Here is a 25,104-nt window from a genome sequence, read left to right on the forward strand (position 1 = left end):
CTGTAGACAAGATTAATGCTCAAGTCTCCGGGGAAAAGGACTCTGAGAGCGGGAAAGTCTTCCTGTCTGATTCCTGCACCTTTTTCCAGGCAAAAGAAATACTACAGGACTCAGGAAGCCCATCCTTCCCCTCGCTGTTTGGATCCAGCGGTGTTGACCCTGATGCTAGGGGTGCCAGCATCTTTAATCTCCTTTTTAGCGGCAGAGACTTCAGGGATGGAAGCCACACTTGGTTGGCTAAGGCACCAGTCATCCATTGAGGTACAACCATTAGAGAGTTTTTGGATCCTTTGACTGGTCAGACAGTGCTACATTGGATCCCTCTCTCTGATTACGGCTCATTTCATCTTTTCCAACACATACATAAAATAGTCTGGCCTGATCTTTATACATTCTCCTCTTTCCTCGTACACTTGACGACACTTAAATTACCAAACAATTCTTCATTTTTCAGGAGCTCAACTACTGCACTGTAATTGTTCAGTGGCTACTTTTCTCTTGGTAAGGGTAGAAGAGATGCTTTAGCTATGTTAAGCAGCTCTTTTAGGAGAAGGACAGTCCAAAATCAAACCATTATGCTTTAGTCTTGGGTAGTGCCATATCCTCTGTACCATGGTCTTCCACTATCTTGGATTAGAGATATCTTGCTTGAGGATACACTCGGGCGCACTATTCTATCTTATTTCTCTTCTTCTTGTTATTGTGAAGTTTTTACAGTTGCTATATGAAAGATTTATTTTAAGTTTTTATTGTTATTAAACTTCTCTTTGTAGTTTATTTCCTTATTCCCTTTCCCCACTTGACTATTTTCCCTGTTGGAGCCCTTAGTCTTATAGCATTCTGCTTTTCCAACTAGGGTTGTAGCTTAGCAGGTAATAATAATAGTAATAATAATGGCCACCATGCAGGCAAACTCTTGTATTGACTACACTACTGGTAGCTTTTGGCTATTTATCCGACACGGAGGACTTGACTGACACAGGCAAGAAGAGATCCCTTAAGGATACTGTCCATACGGAGGCTAGATCTCTGAAGTTCCTAATGCACCAGGCAGCCAACCAATGGGCCAACTGTGTGTTGAAGCGGCGAGATGCCGTTCAAGATTCCACAAATGTATCGCCCACTGATAGGGATTAAATTTGCAAAATTTATCCATCGAGGGCCCTTCATTCTTCCCTATGGAGGCGGTATAAGCAGCCACAGAGGAATGGAGGAAGGAAATTTGGAGATTGGAGGGCCTTAGGTCTGTGTACCTGTTCATCAACTCTCTCCCTCCGGTAACTCCTCCATCGCCGATATCACCATCATATTGTCGAGGGTCTCTGAAGGATCTGTCCCTACAGGCAGAAGTCTGGGCTATGTTGGAGAAGAGTGTCCGAGAGGTCAACGGCTACTCCCCAGGCTTCTACAGTACTCTTTCTTGTAAAGAAGGCTTCTGGAGGTTAGAAACCAATCATCAACTTCTCAGTCTTGAACGGGTTTGTGCTATAAACTCTGTTCAAAATGGAGACAGCATTAATAGTCAGGCAAGTAATCAGGCCCTCGGACTTCATGATCACCACTGACTTAAAGGATGTGTACTGTACTTCCAAATCACAATTCATCTGTCTTCCAGGATGTACCTACAGATGGTAGTAGCAGCCAGCAGAGTATAGTACAGCATTCCAATTCAAAGCACAATACTCTGCTTTTGCCTGTCGACAGCCTCTTAAGTCTTCACAAGAATTTTTACTTCAGGTTTGCCGGACGTTCGTTTCGTTCGTTCGTTCGTAGTGTATTACAGCCAACTCTTCTTTCCCTTGGTCGGCCCGTAGAAATGTTTGCCGGACGCACGCCAGTGGTATTAATCTCCTTTGTATCTGGATGATTGACTGATTCTGGCCAAATCTGAGGAGATCACTTTCCTCAAATGAGACAGGATTTTTTTGTTTTTTCAGAATCTGGGGGGTCGTGGTAAATCAAAAGAAGACTGTATTAAAATCCACATGAAGACTTGACTTATCTTGGTATGGACATAGACACAGAAATCAGGAAAGTGTTTCCTTCCCAGGAAAGTGTGTCCCATCTATGGGAGGTAGCTCTATCCTTCCTTCGTCTGCCCTCACCTGCTAGCTCATCAGTTTTTGGCTGTCTCTACATCATTGCGCGGTAAAAAGTCTTAGTTTCTAATCATCACTCGTCCTGTTTGCCATGCAGTAAGATAAGAAACCTTTGGGATTCCCCCATCACAGACTGTCGACAACATTCGAATAAGCATTCTAACTTCTCCAGGAATCCTAGACACCTAGATTTTCTGCCCCTCTTTCCTCGTCTCTTCAATTACTCAACAGTCAGTAGAATACATCAAGATTTAGAAAGATCCTGATTGTTCCTTATCAACCACAGGTCAAATGGTACTCAGATTAGTTTTTTATTTCTCTTCCTTTATTGGGAAAAGCTCCCCAATTTCTGGGGTATAGACACTGCTCAATATCCATTCCAAGTGTTAAACTTAGATTTAGACCTGGACTCTTCAGGAGAAATTATTAGAAACAGGGGTAGTCATAGTCCCTCAGATCTCTTAATTGAATCTTGCAAAGCGAGTAGAAAACAGCATACAATATATTTTCCAGTGTCGCTAATCATTCTGAAGGGTAGAAGATGATATCCATCTCTTTGATTCAGCAGTTCATGGCAAGGACCTAGCATCCAAGGAGCCATGACTTCAATCTTTCTTCCTCTTCTCTCTACAAAGGCAACTAGTGGGGCAAGAATGACTTCCCTTCCACTTTTTTGGAGGAAGACACTATGACTCTTCCTTCAGTACGGAAAGAGTGAGAAATTGAAATGATGTTTTGTTCTTGCTTCAGGGGAACAATGGGACACTCGCTTCCACGAGGGGATCACCCCAGACGCAATTATACGAAGAAAAAATGTCTTTTCTACCTTAGCCTTCAGGAAGAACCTGTCAGTGATGCAAGTGCTAAAGACCTGAGTTTTTAACCACTATCCATGGTAGTATACTCACAAGTCTGTAGATATATTTTCATTTAGACCTATGGTAGCTGTTCAGCAGGTTGTATTGCTTACCTAGCTCTTTATGGGACCAGAAGGTTCTCTACTTTAATGATTATGCTGTTGGTCTAGGATTAGAGGTGTAGTGTCTGGCACTTTTTTTTTTCTTGGGGCGCAGCAGTTGTTCCATTATTGGCTTGGACGATGATGTGGGTGAGCTTCCATTACGAGCATCTGTTCTACTGTATACTTGTCAGTTATAGAAGTATCTCCCCATCCTCCTTATGAGGGGAAGGATGTAGGATACATTACTCCTAAATGGTTCTACATTGTGACATATCCTACCAAGGATATAGGTGCTTCCTCGACTGTCTGTCAACAGAGTGAAACCAAGCCCAACCCATGAGAATCTTTCTCAAGGTGGTAGGAATCAACACTTCCGTACATCTTTCAGATCCAAGTGTATTGACATCCCAGGATTTTAAACCAGGCAATATGGCTACAGGGACTTCCTTCCCTCTAAGGATGAGTGTCCTATTAAAGGACAAGGGTTTTGTTCATGTAGGAACAAATCACAAATTTTAAAAGTAGTTTGCATTTTTCCTAAATATACAAACTGGTGTCCTTTAAGGTTCATATCCCGCCTCAACCATCCCGCAAGCCTTAAGTGAAGGTCAAAGTGGCTACTCAGCATACTGGCTTTGGGGCGGTGAGGCGTCCCGTCATTAATTACTGACACCTTGGTATATATTTTAACAGCCAAAGTTCTGGCTAAACTAAAAGCATACCCATATTAATTGACTCAGGTTAGTATAGTTGGAAAAATACAAATTACTTTTAAAATTTGTGATTTCACACTTCCTTCATGCTTGTGTGTTTTAGAGACTGTCAAAGATTTTTTAATAAAATATTTTGTTTGATTTTTAAATAAAAATTAGCTTGTGTTTGTTTTTCTTTAGGTAGATAGAAAATCAAGAACACAATGACTTACAAATACATCATCTACATTGGTTTTAAGCTTATGTAACTCTACTACTGTATTTCTACTAACTGTAAACAGAAGTATTATGGTAATTTTCATTGCCCTTCGTCATAGATTTATTTTTAAACCTTTTTTTAACTTGCTCCAAACACCAACAGCAGTTTTTGGTTGTAGATATGGAAGCTTCCAACTTTCAGGCTTTCATTTAATTTTTTTATCCTTATTTTATAGGCATGGATCCTCAGGATCCCATACTCTTCTCTCACAGCAAGAATTGATACTTCACCCTCAAATATTATTTTCCAGAAACAATATTTGCTCTGACACTAAACAAACCTTACGCTATTTAATAGTGATTATCTTTCGGCGAAGCTGGAAGACTAGCCATTAAGACATTAATGGAGAGGGGTAGCAGGGGGGTTGCCAGCTACCCTTCTCACTCACACGCCAGTAAAACTACGTCACTTTTTTCTTTTAGCTTGAGGAGAACGGACGTTTCTGTTTTCTACATCCTCAATAGACTTGGGCATACAAACTATTGCTTTTTAATTAACTTCTCTTTTTCTGGTGTGATTGTTGTCCTTTTAGCCAGGTATCAAGGTTTTTTCCTGGATATAGTCCAATATTGTATGGGTAAAAACCCGAGTCAATGGCCAGGCCAATGGTCGAACTTCCACCCTTTTAATTGGTGAGTCATCCTTATTAAATATCGTAAGGCTTGTTTAGTGTCGGAACAAATGACAAATTTTTGAAGTAATTTATATATTTCCTAATGATACAAACCTGTTGCTATTTGTACAAATTGTTCCAACATCACCTATCCCCCGTAAGTTCTGCCTGCAATCAAGAAGTGAAGTCGTTTCTCTGTGTGAGTGAGAAAGGTAGCCAACAATCCCCCTCCACCCCCACTAACTAGTGGTTGGTGGTTGCCACCTCACATTAATTTCTTAATGACAAGTCTTCCAGCTTTGCCAAAAGATAATCCTTATTGAATAGCCACAGGTTTGTATTGTTAGGAAAAGTACAAATTACTTCCAAAGTTATCGTTTTGTAGGTTCTTTCACATAATTGCTAGATTAACCATTTGAATAAGGATGCACAATACTCTGTAGTCAACACAATCAGTTTATCTATGTACAGTAATTTCATGTACCGGTATTAATACAGTAGTGCCACGTTATTCTCATATCCACTTATCTTGAGTTGACGAGGTGTTGGATTAATTGAGTGCTAACCCTCATGTTGTTACATGTCATGTAAGCAATGGGTACCTTTTTTCCCTATTGAATCATCCCTTTATTCACATCTCCCATATTTCCAGCATCTATGCAGAATATTTCTAAGGAATTGGGGTTTGATGCCATGCATGAGAATTTTTGTCATTTGTCATTAATGAAGTAGGCTGTAGGGTAAAATTCTATATTTGATAAAGAAAAACAAATTTGTATGCTAGAGTTAAGCTGTCTGTTTGGCAAGAACAAAAATTTAATTTGATAAATTTTCAAGAAAAACACAGTATGTGCTGGACATATTGGCCTAACAAGTCCTTAACTATCGGACAAAGATATGTGATAGCATTTTAGAGAAAACAGAAAAGGTATTCAATACTGTACTGTAGATGGAATGAAAACATTAAAAGAGGAGAATTCACATTGATAGGCATGTATGATGCCAAGCCTTAACATTATTAGAACAGTTTAGCAGTGATGAAGTACTGAATAGAAAACCAAGTTGTTTACAACAAATTGAAGATGGCTAAAAGATGGCTAAATATATATGGCCTTAGAAAAATAAAGATTTCTAGAGAAACAGCATCTGCCAACAAGGCTGTGGTCGCCACTCTTGAACTAGAATAAATTATTAAGAAGGGAGGCAACAACTTGAGGCAGATATTTGTTTTCCTCAAGGCTAGGTTGTTTTGGAAGAATATTCTTAGTAGGAACTACATCCACCGCAAAATTGTTAAGCAGGTGCCCTAGTTCAAAACATGGATACATCACCTGATTAGTATTTTATGGCTTTTTTTTTTCTGCTGGGGACTTAATTCAGGTGGACGATATTTACCAGGCTAAGGACTTGCAGACCTGGAAAGATGAAAATAAGCAATCGCATCCCGTGTTATGACATCACAATACTAAGACATTGGTCATTGCTCTGTTTTTAAACAGTAGTTTAGCATATGCTTAATTCGCTAGGTAAAGCTACTACCGGAGCTCCGGTACAGTCAGAGATCACTCAGACCACGGGTGGCCAATCTTTTGTTTTACCTGTAAAGGGAAGGATTTAACAAAAAAAAAAAAAAAATATTTATGAACGTAACTATGCCTATATTTATGCATGTATTTAATTCTAACTATGTATAAATATGGATAAATATCCATACAACATCGTGTTCAAATAGAATTAAATTAATTATGCCTATATTTATGCATATTCAATCCTAACTATGTCTAAATATGGCTAAATATCCATACACATAGTGTTCAAATAGAAATACATTAATTATGCCTATGTTTATGCATATTCAATTCTAACTATGTCTAGATATGGATAAATATCCATACAACATAGTGTTCATATAGAAATAAATTTCCACCCAGTGGCGAATGCGCCAACAGTGTCACATTTCATGAATACAAGTGTCGCACTATACCCCAGAAGATAGTACATTAAATGATTTTTCTTTAAAATTGCTTTTTAAGAGTTATACAGCTGATCCCAGCCTGTGAATAGGATCGCTAACCAAAGTTCAAGGAACATCCAGACTTATGTCCCCATTGTGTTACAGAAGGTTCGCCTGCATGGTTCCCATCAGGATGATGATGATTCTCTCTGGCCTGCAAGAGAGGCTCTCCGCCCTTGGGTATCGAGGTTGGGAAGGAATGCTCCATCTAGAGGTCCCTATCTCCTCGGAGTGTCCTCTCTAAGGCTGGACGACGACCCCATGGACGGGCAGGTATGTGGGGATGAGTTTTGAGCCTTCAGCTTTGCAATTACCTACGTCACCGACCTAGGACCCTTAAAGGATCCTGATGTTCATGTTACCCTGCATAAACTGTGACGGCTAAAAGCAACACATTCTAGGGAAAACCAAGGGGCTATGACGCAGCTCTAAGGTATGGTGGTGAGTCAGTGCCGTTCAGGAACTCGGATATAGGTGGTACCATAAATCTGGAGGGCATAGACGTCCTCCCTCTGGGGGACCTAGATTTTACTCCCAGGTACTAGAATTTCCATTCAACGGATTCGTTCGATTGAAAGAGATTGCCTTGGTTAGCTTAGACAAGGTACCGAAGGTAACGGTATTATTTCCTAAAGGGCAGGCCCGATCTGTCTGGACCAGGATGTTGTCAGCCTGGGGGGTACGATAATTCCAGGCTCTGCCCTTCCAGTTCGGCCTACACGTTTGTTGGTCTGATCGGGTCAGTTGTGGGAAGTATGTTCTGTCTGAGACCTCTATCAGACAGGAATCGATAGTCGGTTTCCCACTCGTCATCACAGCCTTCCTCTGGTTCGACGCTTTTGTATCTGACTCCCCATCATCAGGTGGTCTACCTCTCTGATTCCCCAGGTACACAGCCCAACCCCGTTGGGATGTTTTGCCTGCATACAGCCCTAGATCCGAACCCTCAGGCTCCTTTCATGGACACCAGAGAGGAAGCTACAGGAGTAGAAGACAGTCCCGCCATCAAGGCGGACCTAGGAAAAAGGGGGCTCGGAGAAGGGAAGGACCTAGATTCACTCCCTCCCAACGCGGTGGTCCCGGTAGAGGGAAGACTTTACCACTTTCGTGACCATTGGACTCGGTCTGTGGGATCATAGCATAATCTCTAACGGTTTGAGATGAAAATGGCCTCAAGGTCCTCCTCCTCCGCCAGTGACCTTCTCCCAGAAATCCACTCCCGTCCTGAAAGAGTACACCACAGGGTTACTCAAGAAAAAGCAATCAAACGACTATCTCTCAGGTACGGACCTTACTTCCCCGTGGGACCGTCACCACCTCTTGTCGATCTTACCGACCGCTATTTGATTGCGCCTATAGCTTGAAACTTCTCTTCTTATCTGGGTTTCCACCTAAGCAGGAAAGCCTTTGTGTTCAAGACATGCCCTTCAGCCTCAACATTGATCTCAGGATATTCACGAAACTGGGAGAGGCAGTGTTAGAACAACTCAGGAACCAAGAGATACAGATCATTGCTTATCTGGCTGGTTGGCTCATTTGGGCCCGGCCGGCCATAGAAGGCAACAGAGCTACGAAGGAATTACTTCGATTGCTCGACAACCTGTGATTTCGGGTCAATCTCCATAAGTCTCGCCTGCGACCATCAAGCCACTTAGAATGGTTAGCCATTCAGTGGGACCTTTCGAAGCACACGTTGTCTCTCCCTTCCAAAAGTAAGAGGAATAGGTTCCAAGATCAAGAATTTCTCAAGCACAAACAGGTGTCCAAAGAGCCTAGAAAGTATCCTCGGCCTTTTCCAATTCACTTCAGTAACAGATCTCCTAATAAAAGCCAAACTCAAGACATCAATCGATTTTGGAGAAAGAGAGCTACAGTACCTATAAGAAGACAAGGTCTCGAAGATCCCCTCTGTCTGGAAAATGAGACTACGCCCATGGTCCGAACCGAAGAACCTCTCCAAAGCGGTTCCTCTACAATTCCCACCTCCACAAGTGACATTCCATTCAGCCGTGTCTCTAAGTGGATGGGGGGATTTCTCCGAACATCAGATGTTTCAGGTTCTTGGTCACTAGCCATGAAACAGTCCCATATCAATGTTCTCGAAGCCATGGCAGTGTTCTTGACCCTGAAGAGAGACTCTCCTCCGAGGTCGACCCACATCAGAGTAGTGTCAGACAGCACAGACGAGGTACACTACGGAAACAGGGGAGGATCCAAGTCACCCAACCTGAATCAGATCCTGGTCACTTTCTTCGCCTGGGCAACAGAAAAGAACTGGTTCCTGTCAGCACCTCACCTAGCGGGAGGCCAGGATGTGAGAACGGGCTCACTATCCAGGACGAGTCCCCTGGAGTCAGAATTTCATTCCGGTGGATACTCAGGCTCGTTCCAGGCATCCAGGTAGATCTATTCACATCTCAGATCAATCACAAACTTCCTTGTTATGTGACCCCAATCCTGGACCCTCGGGCTCATGCCATGGACGCATTACCCCGGGATTGGAACCATTAGAGGAAGATTTCCCTATCTCTCCCAGTGAATCTTCTAAAAACTTTTACACCGACTGCGCTCCTTCCGGGGCGCAGTGGCTTTAGTACCACCTCACTGCCCAAGAACAGTTGGTTTCCTCTCCTCCTCGAGTGGAAACTCCGTCCCATCCGGATCCCGTTCCTCAAACTGACCCGAGTATTCCAAACTCACTGTGTCAGATTACTCAAGGATGGCCAAAACCCTAACTTTGTAGACTACAGGAAGTTGGCAGCTCGTAGAGACGCGAACATTGAACCGGAAAACGATTTCTTCATCGAATCAGACAAAAGGGACTCGACAATTCGCCAATATGATTCGGCCGTTAACCCCCAAAATAGGTGGTCCCCTTGGAAAGTTATTCCTCTTCTCCAAGATACTTCTCTATGTCCGGTCACCACTCTCAGGGCCTTTTTAGCCACGACTGCTACCCGATCGTCTGGCCCCTTGTTTATCAGAGAACAAGGAGGTACCATTCCCATACGTGGTATTAGGCTATAGATCCTATACTTCATTTAACAAGCCAATCCGGGATCATTTCCCCCAGAAGATGGACTTTGATGACCTTATAAAGTTCACGGGTTGGGAATCTCCTATGGTCTTCAAACGCCACTATCTAATGAACTTACAGGCTCTTAAATACCCAACAGTTGCAGCTGGGAGCCTTATCTCTCCCCAGTGATCTTTTGTTCTTCCTTTCATCCATCTCTTTTCTTCTCCCTCCTACCCGCCACTCGCACCACGACGTCGCTTCCTTGGTGGTTCGTTAGCCCTAAGTTTATTACATATTAGGTTATGTTTGTAGCTATTATTGATTACCGTTGTTATAGGGTTGGGATATTCTTAGCCATGTCAGTTTTGTAGCATGTTTCCTCTGATACTCGGAGGCTTCCCTGTTATCATGTTTGTTTACCTTAATTATTTATGATTTTCTTTACATGGTGTTGTTTCTCTCCCCTCATTAAATTAGTTGTTATTGTTGGGCTTGGAAGGCATTCTCTGGTACATTTTCACCCTGCGACACAGGTCGACCCAGAAAAGGGATTTTGACGAAGGAAAAATCTATTTCTGGGGAGAGACCTGTGGCGCCCGGTGAAACCCTTCCCCTTTATTTTACACGATCCCACCTTTCCTTTCCAAGCCGTCATGACCATTACAGAAGGATGTTGTTCAGATGGCGCTGGTGGTTGGCTAGGACCTTTGTATCGGCCCATCCCTTTGACGAAGGAATTAACTAAATGGAAGACAACCTGTGAATAGTGGTTTTCACGCGCCTTTGCTTTATACACGACACCCAGAAGGTGCTCGCGCGAGGGTAGTAACCTCAGCATTCCATGCTTTTTTCTTTCTCTGGTATAATTGGAAGGTTTTATCAGAAAAGGTATATAAGAAGGACTCTTTTCACCGGGCGCCACAGGTCTCTCCCCAGAAATAGATTTTTCCTTCGTCAAAATCCCTTTTATGAGAGATAATGTTTGTCGTCCAAAGTACTACTGCACATAGAAAATGCTCCCAGTTATCTTTAAGACATCATCGCCATAAATAAACGAAGCAAGAGTCAAATTTATTTAGTGCAATATAGCCTTGCTGCTGCAGTTTTTGGATCAAGACATTATTAACGGTATGAAAGCACAGGTATTCTACACTGAGTAGGTATACTTTTACAAATGCTGATGCAAGAATTAGAACCTGAAAGTCAGTGTTTGTTGGATGAATTTGTAGTGTGTGCTCTGAATGATTCTAAAGGTTTCCTGGGCATTGATGAAGATGTAAAAAAGACTATCTGTACAAAAAGATACAGTAACCTGGTGGTGATGGACCGGGGGCCCTCTTACACGCAGAAGTCATTGGTCGTCTGAAAGACCACCAAAAAGGGTTGACAACCGAGTAGCTGGAAGATTTAATAAAATCATCAACAAATAAGAAGGAAGGGAAAGATTTGTAACCACATAATTTAATGGTTGGTGATTACCAATTATTTTGTGGGGGACATTTGGTCCCTTTGACTGTTAATTACTGTATTTATTGGTGGATTGCTCTCTATATTTAGTGATCCTGAAAATCAGTACTTTTCTGAAGCCTGTGCTGAAGATGGTTGTTATTATGATGCCAGTGGCATATTCTGAAGCTGGATGTTGGAAATAATTTAAATTTTTTATATAACTTTCTATATTATATTTTTGATTGAATTAGCTGTACTGTAATCATAACAAATGTTACTCGTAACAAGGACTTTTGATATCATGATGTTAAAGAATCCTAGATAAATCTGTCAGTTATTTTGTCCAACCCATTCAAACTAAACACAGATTTTGTCTGAGTTAAAGATTTTGGTTTTGCACAAAATAATCTTGTTTAGAAATAATTCTCGCTTCACATTGGCGTACTAGACAAGGGAAGAATAAGTTATTATATTTTGCAACAGGGATTAAAGGATCTTGCATTCTTTTCCACCAAACAAAAGAGTTAATGATATACTGTATTATGTTTTTGAATGAGAAATTAGATTTGTTTTTATATAAAATATTACAAGATAGTTAATATATAAACACCAGTTTTAAAAATACTTTGGCAATAATTTTCATTAACTAATTCATTTCAGGCATATTTCGGGTCAATTCCTTCTTTATTGGGTCTAACTGCAGACAAACAGTAAATGAAGGCAGAGGAGATTTTGTACCTATTTTCCTCTCAGAAATTCCAATTCTGTTTCATCGGGAAATTATCAAAATTGATGTAGCTCTGGTACAGGTAAGGGATCCAGAAATTGTGAAATTTCTTTTTATTTTAGTAATTTAAATGCAGTAACTATGAATAATTGTGCCTTATATTAAAAAAAATGAGTTAAATCTACATAGTCACATTTCTTTTATATCATGTGTCTATTGAACATGCAAGACTTATGTTGCTCATGCTGTACTGCCCAGAATGATCTGCATTAGATGAGACTTGAACCATCATTAGAATTCTATATGTAGCTTATACTTAGTGAGAGATACAGGGATCTTCCAATTTCCCCTGTCAGAATTTGTCTAGAATGTCAAATCATAAGGAATTTTTCACCTGTACATTTCACCATAAAAAAAAAACAATGCAACAACAGTCATTGCCACTGTCATACTTTTACTGCTGAGTCATAGAGAAACTTCCTATGCTGCAATTTCCTCAATATTAGACATATCCTATACCTACATAGAAGGTTCATCAGTAGTTTGTAAAACTCTTAATCAATGCTTATTTTGCAAACACTAATGCTTCCTGGATGTTACAGAGCTTTCTTTTCAATACATGATTCTCACAATCTACCCAGGCCATCTTCTCCGTTTTTCCTTTCCAATACATGATTCTCACAATGTATTGAGGTCTCCCTCTCCTTTTCTCCATCTTGCTGTCCAACTTCTTAAAATTTGCCTAATAGTGTAACTACAGCATTTTCTCACAGTTTCACTTGGGTCCTGAATATCTACACGTAAATCTCATTCAATTTTAAGTAGGGCAAGTAACCATCATCCATTCTTTCAATATGGACTAATCACCTCAAAATACTCAGTTCTATCCTTTAACTTATTTAAACTTTTTATATGTACTTATTTCCTTACAGTTTTCACCCTAACAATTTTTCCATCACATGTATTGTGAATTCTATTTTGATAGCTTCAAACTTTTTTATTTGCACTCAAAAATCACACTTACCTTTTTTAAAGGAAAGTTTTCTCAACAATGCCTTCACAAATTCCTATCTTGGCTTTCACAAAAAATGCAAATCTCTTCACAATCTTTTGGACACGCCCATCTCTGAATAAACTATTTGTATGACCTACCTCGTTTCTTATGTGACCACATCCATTAGATATACTTCATCTACAGTGCTTGTGTAAATCAACTCCTAATCTTCAACATTCATATTAGAATTCATTGCTTTGTCTTCTTGGTCTCCATTTGTGCTCATGACCTTAATCTTGCTTACAATTACTGTAAACAAAGCATCAAATCCAAGCATTAACCATTCCACGCTCCGTTCATGACTCATTTTTTTATCATACCTTTTTGTATTATTACCTCCGCCAATGTGGTATTGCGATCAAGTCGGTTCACTTATTTGTCTGTGTGCCTGTGGATATTTGCTTGTAGACAGGATTACGTCAAAACTACTTGACAGCATTTGATGAAATTTTTACTGCAGATAGACCTAAGGTCATGGATGACTCCATTCAATTTTAGAGATGATCCAAATCCGGATTTGCATTTTTATCCATTTTAAAGATAACGTTAAAACTACTCGATGGATTTTGACAAAATTTTCATCTTAGGTCATGAACAACCCCATTAAATTTTGGAGATGATCCAGATCCGGATTTGGATTCTAGATTGGGATTTGCATTTTTCGTGTGTCTGTGGACAGGATTACGTAAAAATTACTTAACAGATTTTGCCAAACTTTCACTGCAGATAGACCTTATGTCATGAATAACCCCATTGAATTTTGGAAGTGATACAAATATGGATCTGGATCCTAGTTTATTTATTTGTCTGTGTGTTTGTGGTCAGGATTGCATCAGAACTACTCGACAGATTTTGAGAAAATTTTCACCACAAGTAGACCTTATGTCATGGATGATCCCATTGAATTTTTTTTTATGAAATTGCAGTTTTCGCAATTTTAAAGTTACCGACAAAACTACTCGATAGATTTTGACAACATTTTCACCATAGATAGACCTTGTCATGGACGACCCCATTACATTTTGGAGATGAAATTGCATTTTTTGCCATTTTAAAGTTACCATCAAAACAACAGGATGGATTTTGACAAACTTTTCACCACAGATAGATCTTAGGTCATGGACAATTCCATTAAATTTTGGAGATGATCTGGATATGGATTTGCATTTTTCACCATTTTAAGGGGCCTGGCCGAAATGACAAAACAGTATATGGAAGAAAAACACAAAATTCTGAAAATATTCACTGAGCTTCGTATGGCAATGGAAAATGCTTATACAAAATATTTGTCAAAATTCCTCTTACTTTCATTGGTACAGGGTAATTAATAAAAGTAACTCAAACCAAAAACATTGTTCCCTACAAGGAAATGCAGTATTTCTTCTGTTATTGTAAACTTTGATAATTATTACATCTTAATGTAAAACAAATTGTGAGCAATGTCATCTGTATAGATTCCACGAGTCACAAGACTATATATTACACAGTAAATTACATCCTTCGCCCTTCAGTCCTTCCACAAACCTCATAGAGAGTACATGTTTGAGTTCAACCTCTGACATTCACTCATTTTTTACGTCTGGTTTTATCGTTTTCGGCAAGAATTTCATCATTTAAAAGAGGAAAAGATAATTTCAACATCTTGCTAACATAAGGAAGAAGAAAATTTGCTTTTATAAGAGTCCAGAACTGGGTGATATCGGCGAAATTAGCGAAGTTAGTGAAGGAGAAAGATGATGGAGCGACCGTCTCGCTTAAAGAAGGAAGATATTGAGCAAAGGGATCTTCTTTTATGATTAAATTATGATAAATAACCTTTTTTGGTTTATTAATATCCAAAAAGGAACACAAAATTCATAATAATCATGAGTTATTAATATTGTCTTTGTAAAAAATACAAAGAAAAACTTTGAATGCCCGGGATCTCAAAACTATACTTATTGACCTTCAAATTCTATCTTCTCCCTTATTTTTAAAGATTTAGCAATGAAATTTGGTATATAGCTTAGAAAGACCCTTTTTTCCAATTTTGTACATATTGTTTTCTTACTTTTTTCCCCTAAAATATGATATATTTTTTTTACCATAATTAAAAAATTCATATCTAGCAAAAAAAAAATGACTTTAAGAAAAAAACGCTCTACTGTATTTTATTTGATGTCTATATCACGTCTATATAAGGTATTAATCCCAGGTCCTAATATTAAGTATCAAGGGAGGAGATAGAATTTGAAAAACTAATTTTCAAACTAAATCGCCCTGTTGTTGCAAAATAGAAGTGGTATAAATGTCAAAGTCCTGTCCTTAAAAAACTTAGCTGGCGGGCCCCTTTAAAGTTAACTTCAGAACTACTCTGGATTTTGACAAAATTTTTACCACAGATAGATCCTAGGTCATGAATGACCATATTAGATTTTGGAGATGATCTAGATCCGAATTTGGATTCTAGTTTATTTATTTATTTGTCTGTGTGCCTGTCGACGGGATTATATCAAAATACTCAACAGGCTTCGGAAAAATTTTCACCGCAGATAGATCTTGGGTCTTGGATGACCCCATTAAATTTTGGAGATGATCTGTATCTGGATTCTAGATCTGGATTTACATTTTTCCCCATTTTAAAGATAACGTCCAAACTACTCGACGGAATTTGACAAAATTTTCACCACATGTAGATCATAGGTCATGGACGACCCCATTAAATTTTGGAGAGGATCCGGATCTGGATTTAATTTTTCACCATTTTAAAGATAATGTGAAAACAAATTGATGGATTTTGACTAAATTTGCACTATAGATGGATATTAGGCTATGGATGACTCTATTAACCATTGGTGGAGGTCAGAAATCTTTTTGAGTGCTCTTGTTATTATTAATATTATTACTAGGTAAGCTACAACTCTAGTTGGAAAAGCAGGATGCTATAAGCCTTAGGACTCCAACAGAGAAAATTAGCCTAGTGAAGAAGGAAATAAGGAAAAAAAAACCTTAAGAGAAGTAATGAACAATTAAAATAAGATATTTTTAGATCAGTAACAACATTAGAATAAATTTTCATATTTATACTATAAAAACTTTAAAAAAAAAAAAGAGGAAGAGAAATAAGATAGAATAGTGTGCCGAGTGTACCCTCAAGTAAATATTTTCATATTTGTACTGTGAAAATAAAAAAAAACCAAGAGGAAGGGAAATAAGATAGAATAGTGTGCCAAGTGTACCCTTAAGTAAAAGAACTCATAACCCAAAACAGTAAACCATGGTACAGAGGCTATGACACTACCCAAGATTAGAGAATAATTGTTTGATTTTGGAGTGTCCATCTCCTAGAAGATCTGCTTACCAAAGCTAAAGAGTCTCTTCTACTCTTACCAAGAGGAAAGTAGTCACCGAACAATTACAGTGCTCTATTTGACCCCTTGAGCTCACAAAAATTTTTGGTAATCTTGGTGTTGTCAGGTATATGAGGACAGGGGAGAATGTGGAAACAGTAGGCCATACTATTCGGTGTATGGGTAGGTAAAGCAAAAATGAGCTGTAACCAGAGAAAGGGATCAATTGTAGTACTGTCTGGCCATTCAAAGGACCCAATAACTCTCTAGCAGTACTATCTCAATGGGTGGCTGGTGTCCTTGGCAACCTGCCACCTGTTATCCACATATACTTTCCTTATCTGACCTCTAGCATTACTCTTTCAGTAAAGATTTTCTTTGTTCTTTATGACTGACTGATAGTTCTAAAAAAATCCATTGAAATGTTCCTTCCCTTTGTTTTGGCTGGCAAAAGGATGACCTCAAGAACACTTCTAAATTTGGGAATTAATTTATAATTTTTTACTGCAGTAAACTATATAATGGAGCTTAGTTCCATCGTACAACTAGATGAGGCCTGGTAATAGCCTGAAGTTAATGGCTGAAACAGCTGTTAGTATTAATAGATAGAATTGAATAGCAAAGTAGCTATTTTCTTTTTTTGCTTTAGTGTATTAGTTTTGATGGTGAAAATATATTTCAATGAAGCTACGAGGAGTTGTATTCAATATCAGATGTAAAGCTTCCACTGTAAATAATAAGATAAAACTCTGGGCATGACACATGTAAAATCCATAATTCTGGGTGGGAGGAGACATTGGTAGACAAGCAGTAGTGTAACAAACAAATTGGCCATTTCCTCCTCTACCTACCTGGATTCATATTAAATATACAGTATATATATATATATATATATAATTATATATATATATATATATATATATATATTATATTTATATTTATATATATTATATATATATAATATAAATGGAATGTGATGAGTTCATATGGAATTGGTGGAAGGTTGTTGGAAGCAGTGAAGAGCTTATACATGGGTAGTAAAGTGTGTGTTAGGAGAGGGAATGAAGTGAGTGAGTGAGAGTTGTTTCCAATGAGAGTGGCCTGAGACAGGGATGTGTGGTGTTGCCATGGTTGTTTGTTGATGGAGCTGTGAGAGAGGTGAATGCTCGAGTGATTGGTCGAGGATTGAAACTGATAGGTGAGAGTGATCATGAGTGGGACGCGAATCAGTTGTTGTTTGCAGACTCTGAGGGGAATCTGTGTCGGTTAGCGACAGAATTTGGAAGGGTGTGCGAGAGAAGGAAGTTGCGAGTTAATGTGGGTAAGAGTAAGGTTATGATATGCATGAGATGGGAGGCTGCTGGTAGATTGAATGTCATGTTGAATGGAGAATTCTGTGAGGAAGTTGATCAGTTTTATTACCTGGGTTCTTTTGTTGTTGCAAATGGTGGAGTGGAAGCAGATGTACGTCGGTGAGTGAATAAAGGATGCAGTGTTTGGGGACATGAAGAGAGTGGTAAAGAAGAGTGGGTTAGTGATGAATAGAATATGAGAAAGTTATTTTACCAACTGAGATGTATGAATCAGAATTGTGGGAAATGAAAGTGATGGGGAGACAGAAATTGAATGTGCTCAAGATGAAGTGTCTGAGGAGTATGGATGGTGTACCTCGAATGAATAGGGTTAGGAATGAAGTAGTGAGGATGAGAATGTGTGAGAGAAATGGATTAGCAGCTGACATGGATAGGAATGTGTTGAGGTGCTTTGGCCATGTAGAGAGGATGGAAAATGGTTGTCTGCTGAAGAAGGTGATGAATGCAAGGTGATTGAAACTGATAGATGAGTATCATGAGTGGGACGCGAATCAGTTGTTGTTTGTAGTTGATACTGTATTGGTTGCAGACTCTGAGGAGAATCTGTGTCGATTAGCGACAGAGTTTGGAAGGGTGTGTGAGAGAAGTAAGTTCCGAGTTAATGTGGGTAAGAGTAAGATTATGATATGCATGAGATGGGAGGGTGCTGGTAGATTGAATGTCATGTTGAATGGAGAATTCCGTGAGGAAATTGATCAGTTTTATTACCTGGGTTCTTTTGTTGTTGCAAATAGTGGAGTGGAAGCAGATGTACGTCGGTGAGTGAATAAAGGATGCAGTGTTGGGGGACATGAAGAGAGTGGTAAAGAAGAGTGGGTTAGTGATGAATAGAATATGAGAAAGTTATTTTACCAACTGAGATGTTTGAATCAGAATTGTGGGAAATGAAAGTGATGGAGAGACAGAAATTGAATGTGCTCAAGATTAAGTGTCTGAGGAGTATGGCTGGTGTACTTCGAATGGATAGAGTTATGAATAAAGTAGTGAGGATGAGAATGTGTGAGAGAAATGGATTAGCAGCTGACATGGATAGGAATGTGTTGAGGTGCTTTGGCCAAGTTGAGAGGATGGAAAATGGTCGTCTGCTGAAGTTGATGCATGCAAGAGTTGATGGGAGAAGGGCAGGAGGATGGCCAAGGTTTGGATGGATGGATGGAGTGAAGAAAGACTTAGTTGACAGGAGAATAGATGTGAGAGAGGCAAAAGAGCGTGGTAGGAATATAAATGAATGGCGAGTAATATTGAGTTGGTTCCAATAGGCTCTGCTGCTATCTTGGGTCATGGTGACCACGGAAGTAGCGGAGTAAGTATATGTTGTGGAAAACATGGGGAGGGTGGGGTATGGCACCCTAGCAACATCAACCAAACTCTGCTGAGTACCTCGTCAGGCAAAGAGGAACAATGGGAAAAAATCCCTTTTTATTTCTTGTTTAATGGCGGCTATCTCCCAAAATTAGGGGAAGCGCCATGGTAGATAGATAATTAGGAATATTATACAGTGGAACCTCTACATACGAATTTTCCAACATCTGAAGCAAACTTTGACCAAATTTCTGTCTCGACACCTGAAGTGTTGCTCCAACATACGAAGTAAACAATGTACGCGTACGCGTGGAATTTTCTCGAAAACGTCAACCGTGGTTTGTTGTTGACGCCGCTAGACGGTAGCACATCGAAGGGACGCCAATCGAGCGTCACCTTGATCAGTCCTCTCATCTCGTGCACATCGTGTGGTTGTTCTCTATTCGCTCAGATATTAACAGTGTTTTTTATCTTCCTTTTTCACGTGTTGTTTTCTGTGTTTCGTAATCATGGGTCCTAAAAAGCTTAGTTTCGGTTCAGGAAGTAGTAGTAGTGGTGAGAAAAGGAAGAAGTCAATGCTGTCATTAGAACTAAAGCAAGAAATAATAGAAAAGCATGAGTCAGGTGTACGTGTTAGCGATCTGGCTAAACAATATGGCCGGAATATGTCTACAATCTCGACGATCATAAAATAGAAGGCAGCCATTAAAGCAGTGAAACCTTCGAAGGGGATCACGATTATTTCCAAACGTCGTAGCCCTACCCTTGAAGAGATAGAATGCCTTTTGTTAATATGGATCAAGGACAAGGAGATTGTTGGCGATACGATCACTGAAACGATCATTTGTGAGAAGGCCAGCGCTATCTACAGTGACTTGAAGGCGGCGGGCTCTGGGGGTGACGCGGGGTAGAGTTCAGCCGATCCTACGACGGAAGAATTCAAGGCGTCTCGAGGTTGGTTCGAGAAATTTAAGAAACGGACCGGGATTCATTCAGTTGTTTGGCATGGAGAAGCTTCGAGTTCGGACACCAAGGCTGCTAAAGACTTTGTTAAAAAGTTTGAAAGCATCGTGGCGGAGGAAGGCTACGTAGAGCAGCAGGTGTTCAACTGTGATGAAACCGGTCTGTTTTGGAAAAAGATGCCTAGTCGAACGTACATTACCGCCGAAGAGAAGAAAATGCATGGACATAAGCCAATGAAGGATCGGTTGACTCTTGCGCTTTGTGCCAACGCCAGCGGGGACTGCAAAATTAAGCCTTTATTAGTTTACCATTCCGAAAACCCTAGGGCATTTAAAGCACATAGAATTAATAAAGACCTGCTACATGTTCTATGGCATTCTAATTCTAAGGCTTGGGTTACTAGGCATATCTTTGTGGAACTGGTAAACGTAGTTTTCGACCCTGCTGTCAAGAAGTACCTTCAGGAGAGGAATATGCCTTTGAAGTGCTTGCTTTGTTTAGACAATGCACCCGCTCACTCCCCCGGACTCGAAGATGATATCATTGACGAATACAAATTCATCAAAGTGTTGTATCTTCCACCGAATACCACCCCTATCCTCCAGCCCATGGACCAGCAAGTCATCTCTAATTTTAAGAAGCTGTACACCAAGCACTTATTTAAGCAGTGCTTTAATGTCACGCAAAGCACCAACTTAACTTTGCGTGAATTTTGGAGGAGCCACTTTAATATCGTGCACTGCTTAAAGATCATAGATCAGGCTTGGGAGGGAGTAACTCGTCGGACCCTGAATTCAGCTTGGAAGAAGCTTTGGCCTGATGCTGTTGCTCCCAGAGATTTCGAAGGTTTTGGCCCTGAGAATGAACCTGTGCTTTCCGCCGAGGAAGACGTCGAAGAGATTGTATCCCTTGGCAAGTCCATGGGTCTGGAGGTGGATGAAGATGACATCACCGAACTCGTTGATGAGCATCATGAAGAGCTCACCACCGAGGAACTCAAGGAGCTGCAAGCCATGCAGCATGATGAGTTCCAAGCACAGTCGAGTGAGTCGGAAAAGACCGAGGAGGTAAGCCAAATCTTAGGTACGGCGGGAATAAAACAGATGTTGGCATATCATCAACACGTTGATTTCAAGCATCACCCACAGAAACTTCAGGTTTGCCATGTAGTTGCGCAGTTCGATGATGTTTGTTTAACTCACTTTAGAAAAATCCTCAAAAGCTGTACCAAGCAACTTTCACTCGATAGTTTCTTTAAAAATCTCTAAAACGGTCTAGTGATCATGATGAAAAGAAAGTGAAGCAAAGAAAAGGAAGACCGAATCGAGTGAAAGTGATGAAAATTAAAAATAAGAAAAGAAAAAAAATGTAACAAAAAATATAAAATTATAAAAAAAAAAAAAATTAAGCTAAGTTAATTTAAAGTTCACGTAGTGTAATTTATCATACACGTTATCGTACAAAGTCGCCGTCCCTACTAGTCCATGGGCCAGAAAGTGAAACCCTCCCCCCCTAGGGAATTTTCACGACCCCACTAGTTTTCTTCCTTAGGGTGTCCTTTATGCATATCCGGGTGTTTCCAAACACATAAATGTGGCAAAAAAGCAAAATTATCACTTTTTGTACAAACCGCACGCCAAATTTTCACATTTTCAGCCGCACTGACTTTGTGTCGCTTTATTGGCTCTAACTTCCTTAATATCCAAACTAAGTGAACGTTTATGGTATCAACATAATGCTATGATCAAGAGCTACACAATGGTATATAAATATGTCCATAATTAATGATTAATACGTATTCCAGGGCCATTATTGTACCCCTTACCCTTAATTTTTGTTCGAAAATGGGCACCTGTAATTAGTTGCTACTGATACTGATGAAATTGTTGAGGCATTTGGTTACATTTCTGTATTTGATTTTGTACATAATCTTATTTAGAATATTGCATATCAGTTTCGTTCACTAATTTCCCAAAATATATGAATTAAGTGACAATAATCAATTGATTGTATAATGGCCACATATTACCAGCAATACCCACTTTTCTCCGTAACTTCTGTAAATTGTTACATAACTGCACCATTTTGGTGCCAATAGATAACAATATATTCTCCAGCTTTCTGAAATTGGGTCTGTGCATAAATTATGATGCATTTGCATTTCAGGCAAAGGATCCAATATCAACTGGTGATAATTAGTCAGCATGGCAGAACGTCCAGTTAGTTTACTGAAAAAAGAAAAGTCAGAGGAAATCTCTGCAAAGTGTGCCAAAAGGACTTACATTATACATTTTTCTGAACAGAAAACTGACAAAATTGTTCAAAAACTGACTGATATGAGCATTGAAAAGATCAAGGAATCAGTGCAGCTCCGCAAAGCTAGTGCTAATGCTAATGTGAGGATGGATGAAATCTATGAAGAAGTTCCAGAGACGCTGAATGCAAATACCCATGGAATACACAGGAAGTGTTATCAAAAGCTTATAAATGTTGGTCATATCAAAAGTAGAAAACGACAACATCCAGTTGAAGATGACGAAGGGCCTTCAACTTCAAATCGAAAGCAAGTATCATCCTCATCAATTTTATTTCCTTCAGAGAGGTGTCAGAGAGTTTCTAACAAAGTGTGTTACAGAAACTGCAGCTGAGTCAATACTTCAGGCTGCAAAGCATAAAAATGACTACACATTACTTGGAAAGATTGAAGGCTGTGACTTGCAAGCACGAGAGGCACATCATCATAATTCTTGTCGCAGAGATTACACTCGTAAGCAGGAGTGAAATGTTAATAAGGAGCTGGATCAGAGTGCTGTTGAACATTTAGCTGCCCATAGCGAAGCATTCTCCTACATCTATGATTATGTTGAAGAACATATAATCAAGGGGTTCAACGTAGAACGTGTGACAATGTTGAAAGAGAAATATTTGCTATATTTACAAGAACATCATCCATCAACTTACAATCCAAACTACAAAACCTGTAAACTCAAGAATAAGTTGGAGAAACATTTTAGTCACAGGGTTAAATTCTGGGCACCCAAATACTGAAGTGAACTTATATATTCTGATCTCTTACCAGTTGAACAAGCAGTAGAGGCAGCATTTGAGATGGCCGCCTCTAAGGAAAGGTTTCTCCAGGAAGCAGCTATGATGCTCAGGCGACAACTGATGGATGCCAAAAGGAATGCAGCCATACTGCCATGGCCACCTACAGCAGCGCAGTTGATGTCCATAGAGAACAAACCGCCACCAATCCTGATTAACTTTTTGTCGCAGCTTCTATGTGGGAAACCATTTAAAGATATTTCGTCAAAGTTGGAGAGAATGGTTGATTCATGTGCTCAAGATGTATGTTATGCTATGAGCCGAGGAGAATGGAAAATGCCTAAACATGTTCTTCTTGGAATAACTTTGAGACATATGACAGGAAGTGCTGAGCTCATTACACTGCTGAATCATTTCGGTCACTGTTAGTCATATTCCCAAGTGATGGAGCTAGAAACTGCCATATGTAACCAAATCACCACACAGGAATCCTTACTTCCCGCAGCCATATCATCCTGTATGAATAATGTAATTCTCCACTTCAGTTGGGACAACTTCGACCTGTCTGAAGAAACACTATCAGGGGCTGGAACAACACATGTAGCACATGGTATTGTCATTCAGGAGACATCTAGTAGTGCAAGTTCTGACATGAACAGGGAGCAGCCACCTCAGCAGTCAGGGAAGAGTAATAAAGACAGGTAAATTCGCTGTGAGGATAAAGATCTGCCACCATGTTTCATGAGTAGGGCTGAGCCAATTTGAAAGTGGAACATGTATCTGTGAAAATACCAGTTTCATTTCATGAATCCAAGGAATCAGACTTTGCTTGGACTATTGCAAGATTGTACAAATCTAATGAACAAAGTGTTCCTGTTTGGGCTGGATGGTTGTCACTGACTGGAAAAGGTGATTATGTTGAAGCCTGTGCTCAGTCTACAGTTTATTACATGGTGCCAGTACATAGAGCAATTACTGATAATGCCACAGTTCAGCACATACACCGACTATGCCAGCAGACCAAAAAGGATGCGCAGCAGGAGGTCACTATCGTAACTTTTGATCTAGCAGTAGTAATGAAAGCTTACTCTATCATGTGGCAAAACCCATTAGAATACAGTGGTCTTCTTGTAAGGATTGGGGCATTTCATACAATCTGCTCATACCTTGGAGTCATCAGGAAGATTATGTCCACAACAGGCTTTGAGGACATCATTATTGAGGCTGGTGTATTTGCAAGTGGATCGATTGATCAAATGTTGAGGGGCAAATATTACAACCGTGCAAGAAGAGTTTACAAATTGATGTATATTTTGTGTATAAGGACGAATGCACTCTCCTTACAAGTGAGGATGGATTGACTGTTCAGACCACGCAGGTGCAGGACCTATTTTCTTCACAGGAGGAAGCAGATACCCGGATCATTCTGCATTGCATCCATGCTGCCAAATCATTTAGTGCAGAAAAGGTGATTGTAGTCCGTTCACCAGATACTGATGTCTTCCTATTGCTGTTGAAGTTTTCTCAAGATATTGACCCGTCTGTGTTATTTGATACTGGCGTTTCAAACAAGAGAAGACTAATTGATGTGAGAGCTGTTATTAGCAAACATGGTACAGATTACTGTAAACTCATGTACTCTTTTCATGCATTCACAGGATGCGATACAACAAGTGCCTTCGTTCGCCAAGGTAAACTTACACCAAAGAAGACAATTGATGCCCATCCTGAATACCATTCAGCATTAATCTCTCTAGCAACCACTGCTGAATTTTCTGAAGAAACATTCAGTGAACTTGAACAGTTTGTCTGCTATATGGATGGAAAGGCCAACTACAAAGACATAAACAAGCTGCTCTATGATATGTTTAGATAAAAATTCCAGCTCAAGAAAGGCCAAACTTTGTCCAGTTGTGATGGCATTGATCTGAGCTTGCTCTCACCATGCAGGTCATCACTGCACGTGCATATCCTCAGATGCAACAACCAAGCATATGTTTGGAATAAGTACAGTGTGCCATATCCAGATATACCAAGTCCAGTAGGCAAAGGCTGGAAACTTGATGATTCAGGACACCTGAAGACTGACTGGGTCAAAGGTGATATACTGCCACAGGAACTCATTGATATCATGCTAGCCAGAGAAGCTGACAGCGATGACGATTTGGATACAGAGGATATTGA

The 25,104-nt window shown here is 39.8% G+C and overlaps 1 protein-coding gene across 1 annotated transcript in view; it reads left to right on the top strand.

The window, feature by feature from the left end:
- LOC137644463 (4-hydroxybutyrate coenzyme A transferase) overlaps positions 1-25,104 on the top strand; it is a 321,602-nt gene that overhangs the window by 153,237 nt on the left and 143,261 nt on the right. Inside the window, 1 exon segment of the mRNA XM_068377442.1 lies at positions 11,788-11,936. Coding sequence (XP_068233543.1) covers positions 11,788-11,936 — 149 coding nt within the window.

Source organism: Palaemon carinicauda, chromosome 1 (genome assembly GCF_036898095.1).
Source record: "Palaemon carinicauda isolate YSFRI2023 chromosome 1, ASM3689809v2, whole genome shotgun sequence".
Classification (NCBI taxonomy): domain Eukaryota; kingdom Metazoa; phylum Arthropoda; class Malacostraca; order Decapoda; family Palaemonidae; genus Palaemon; species Palaemon carinicauda.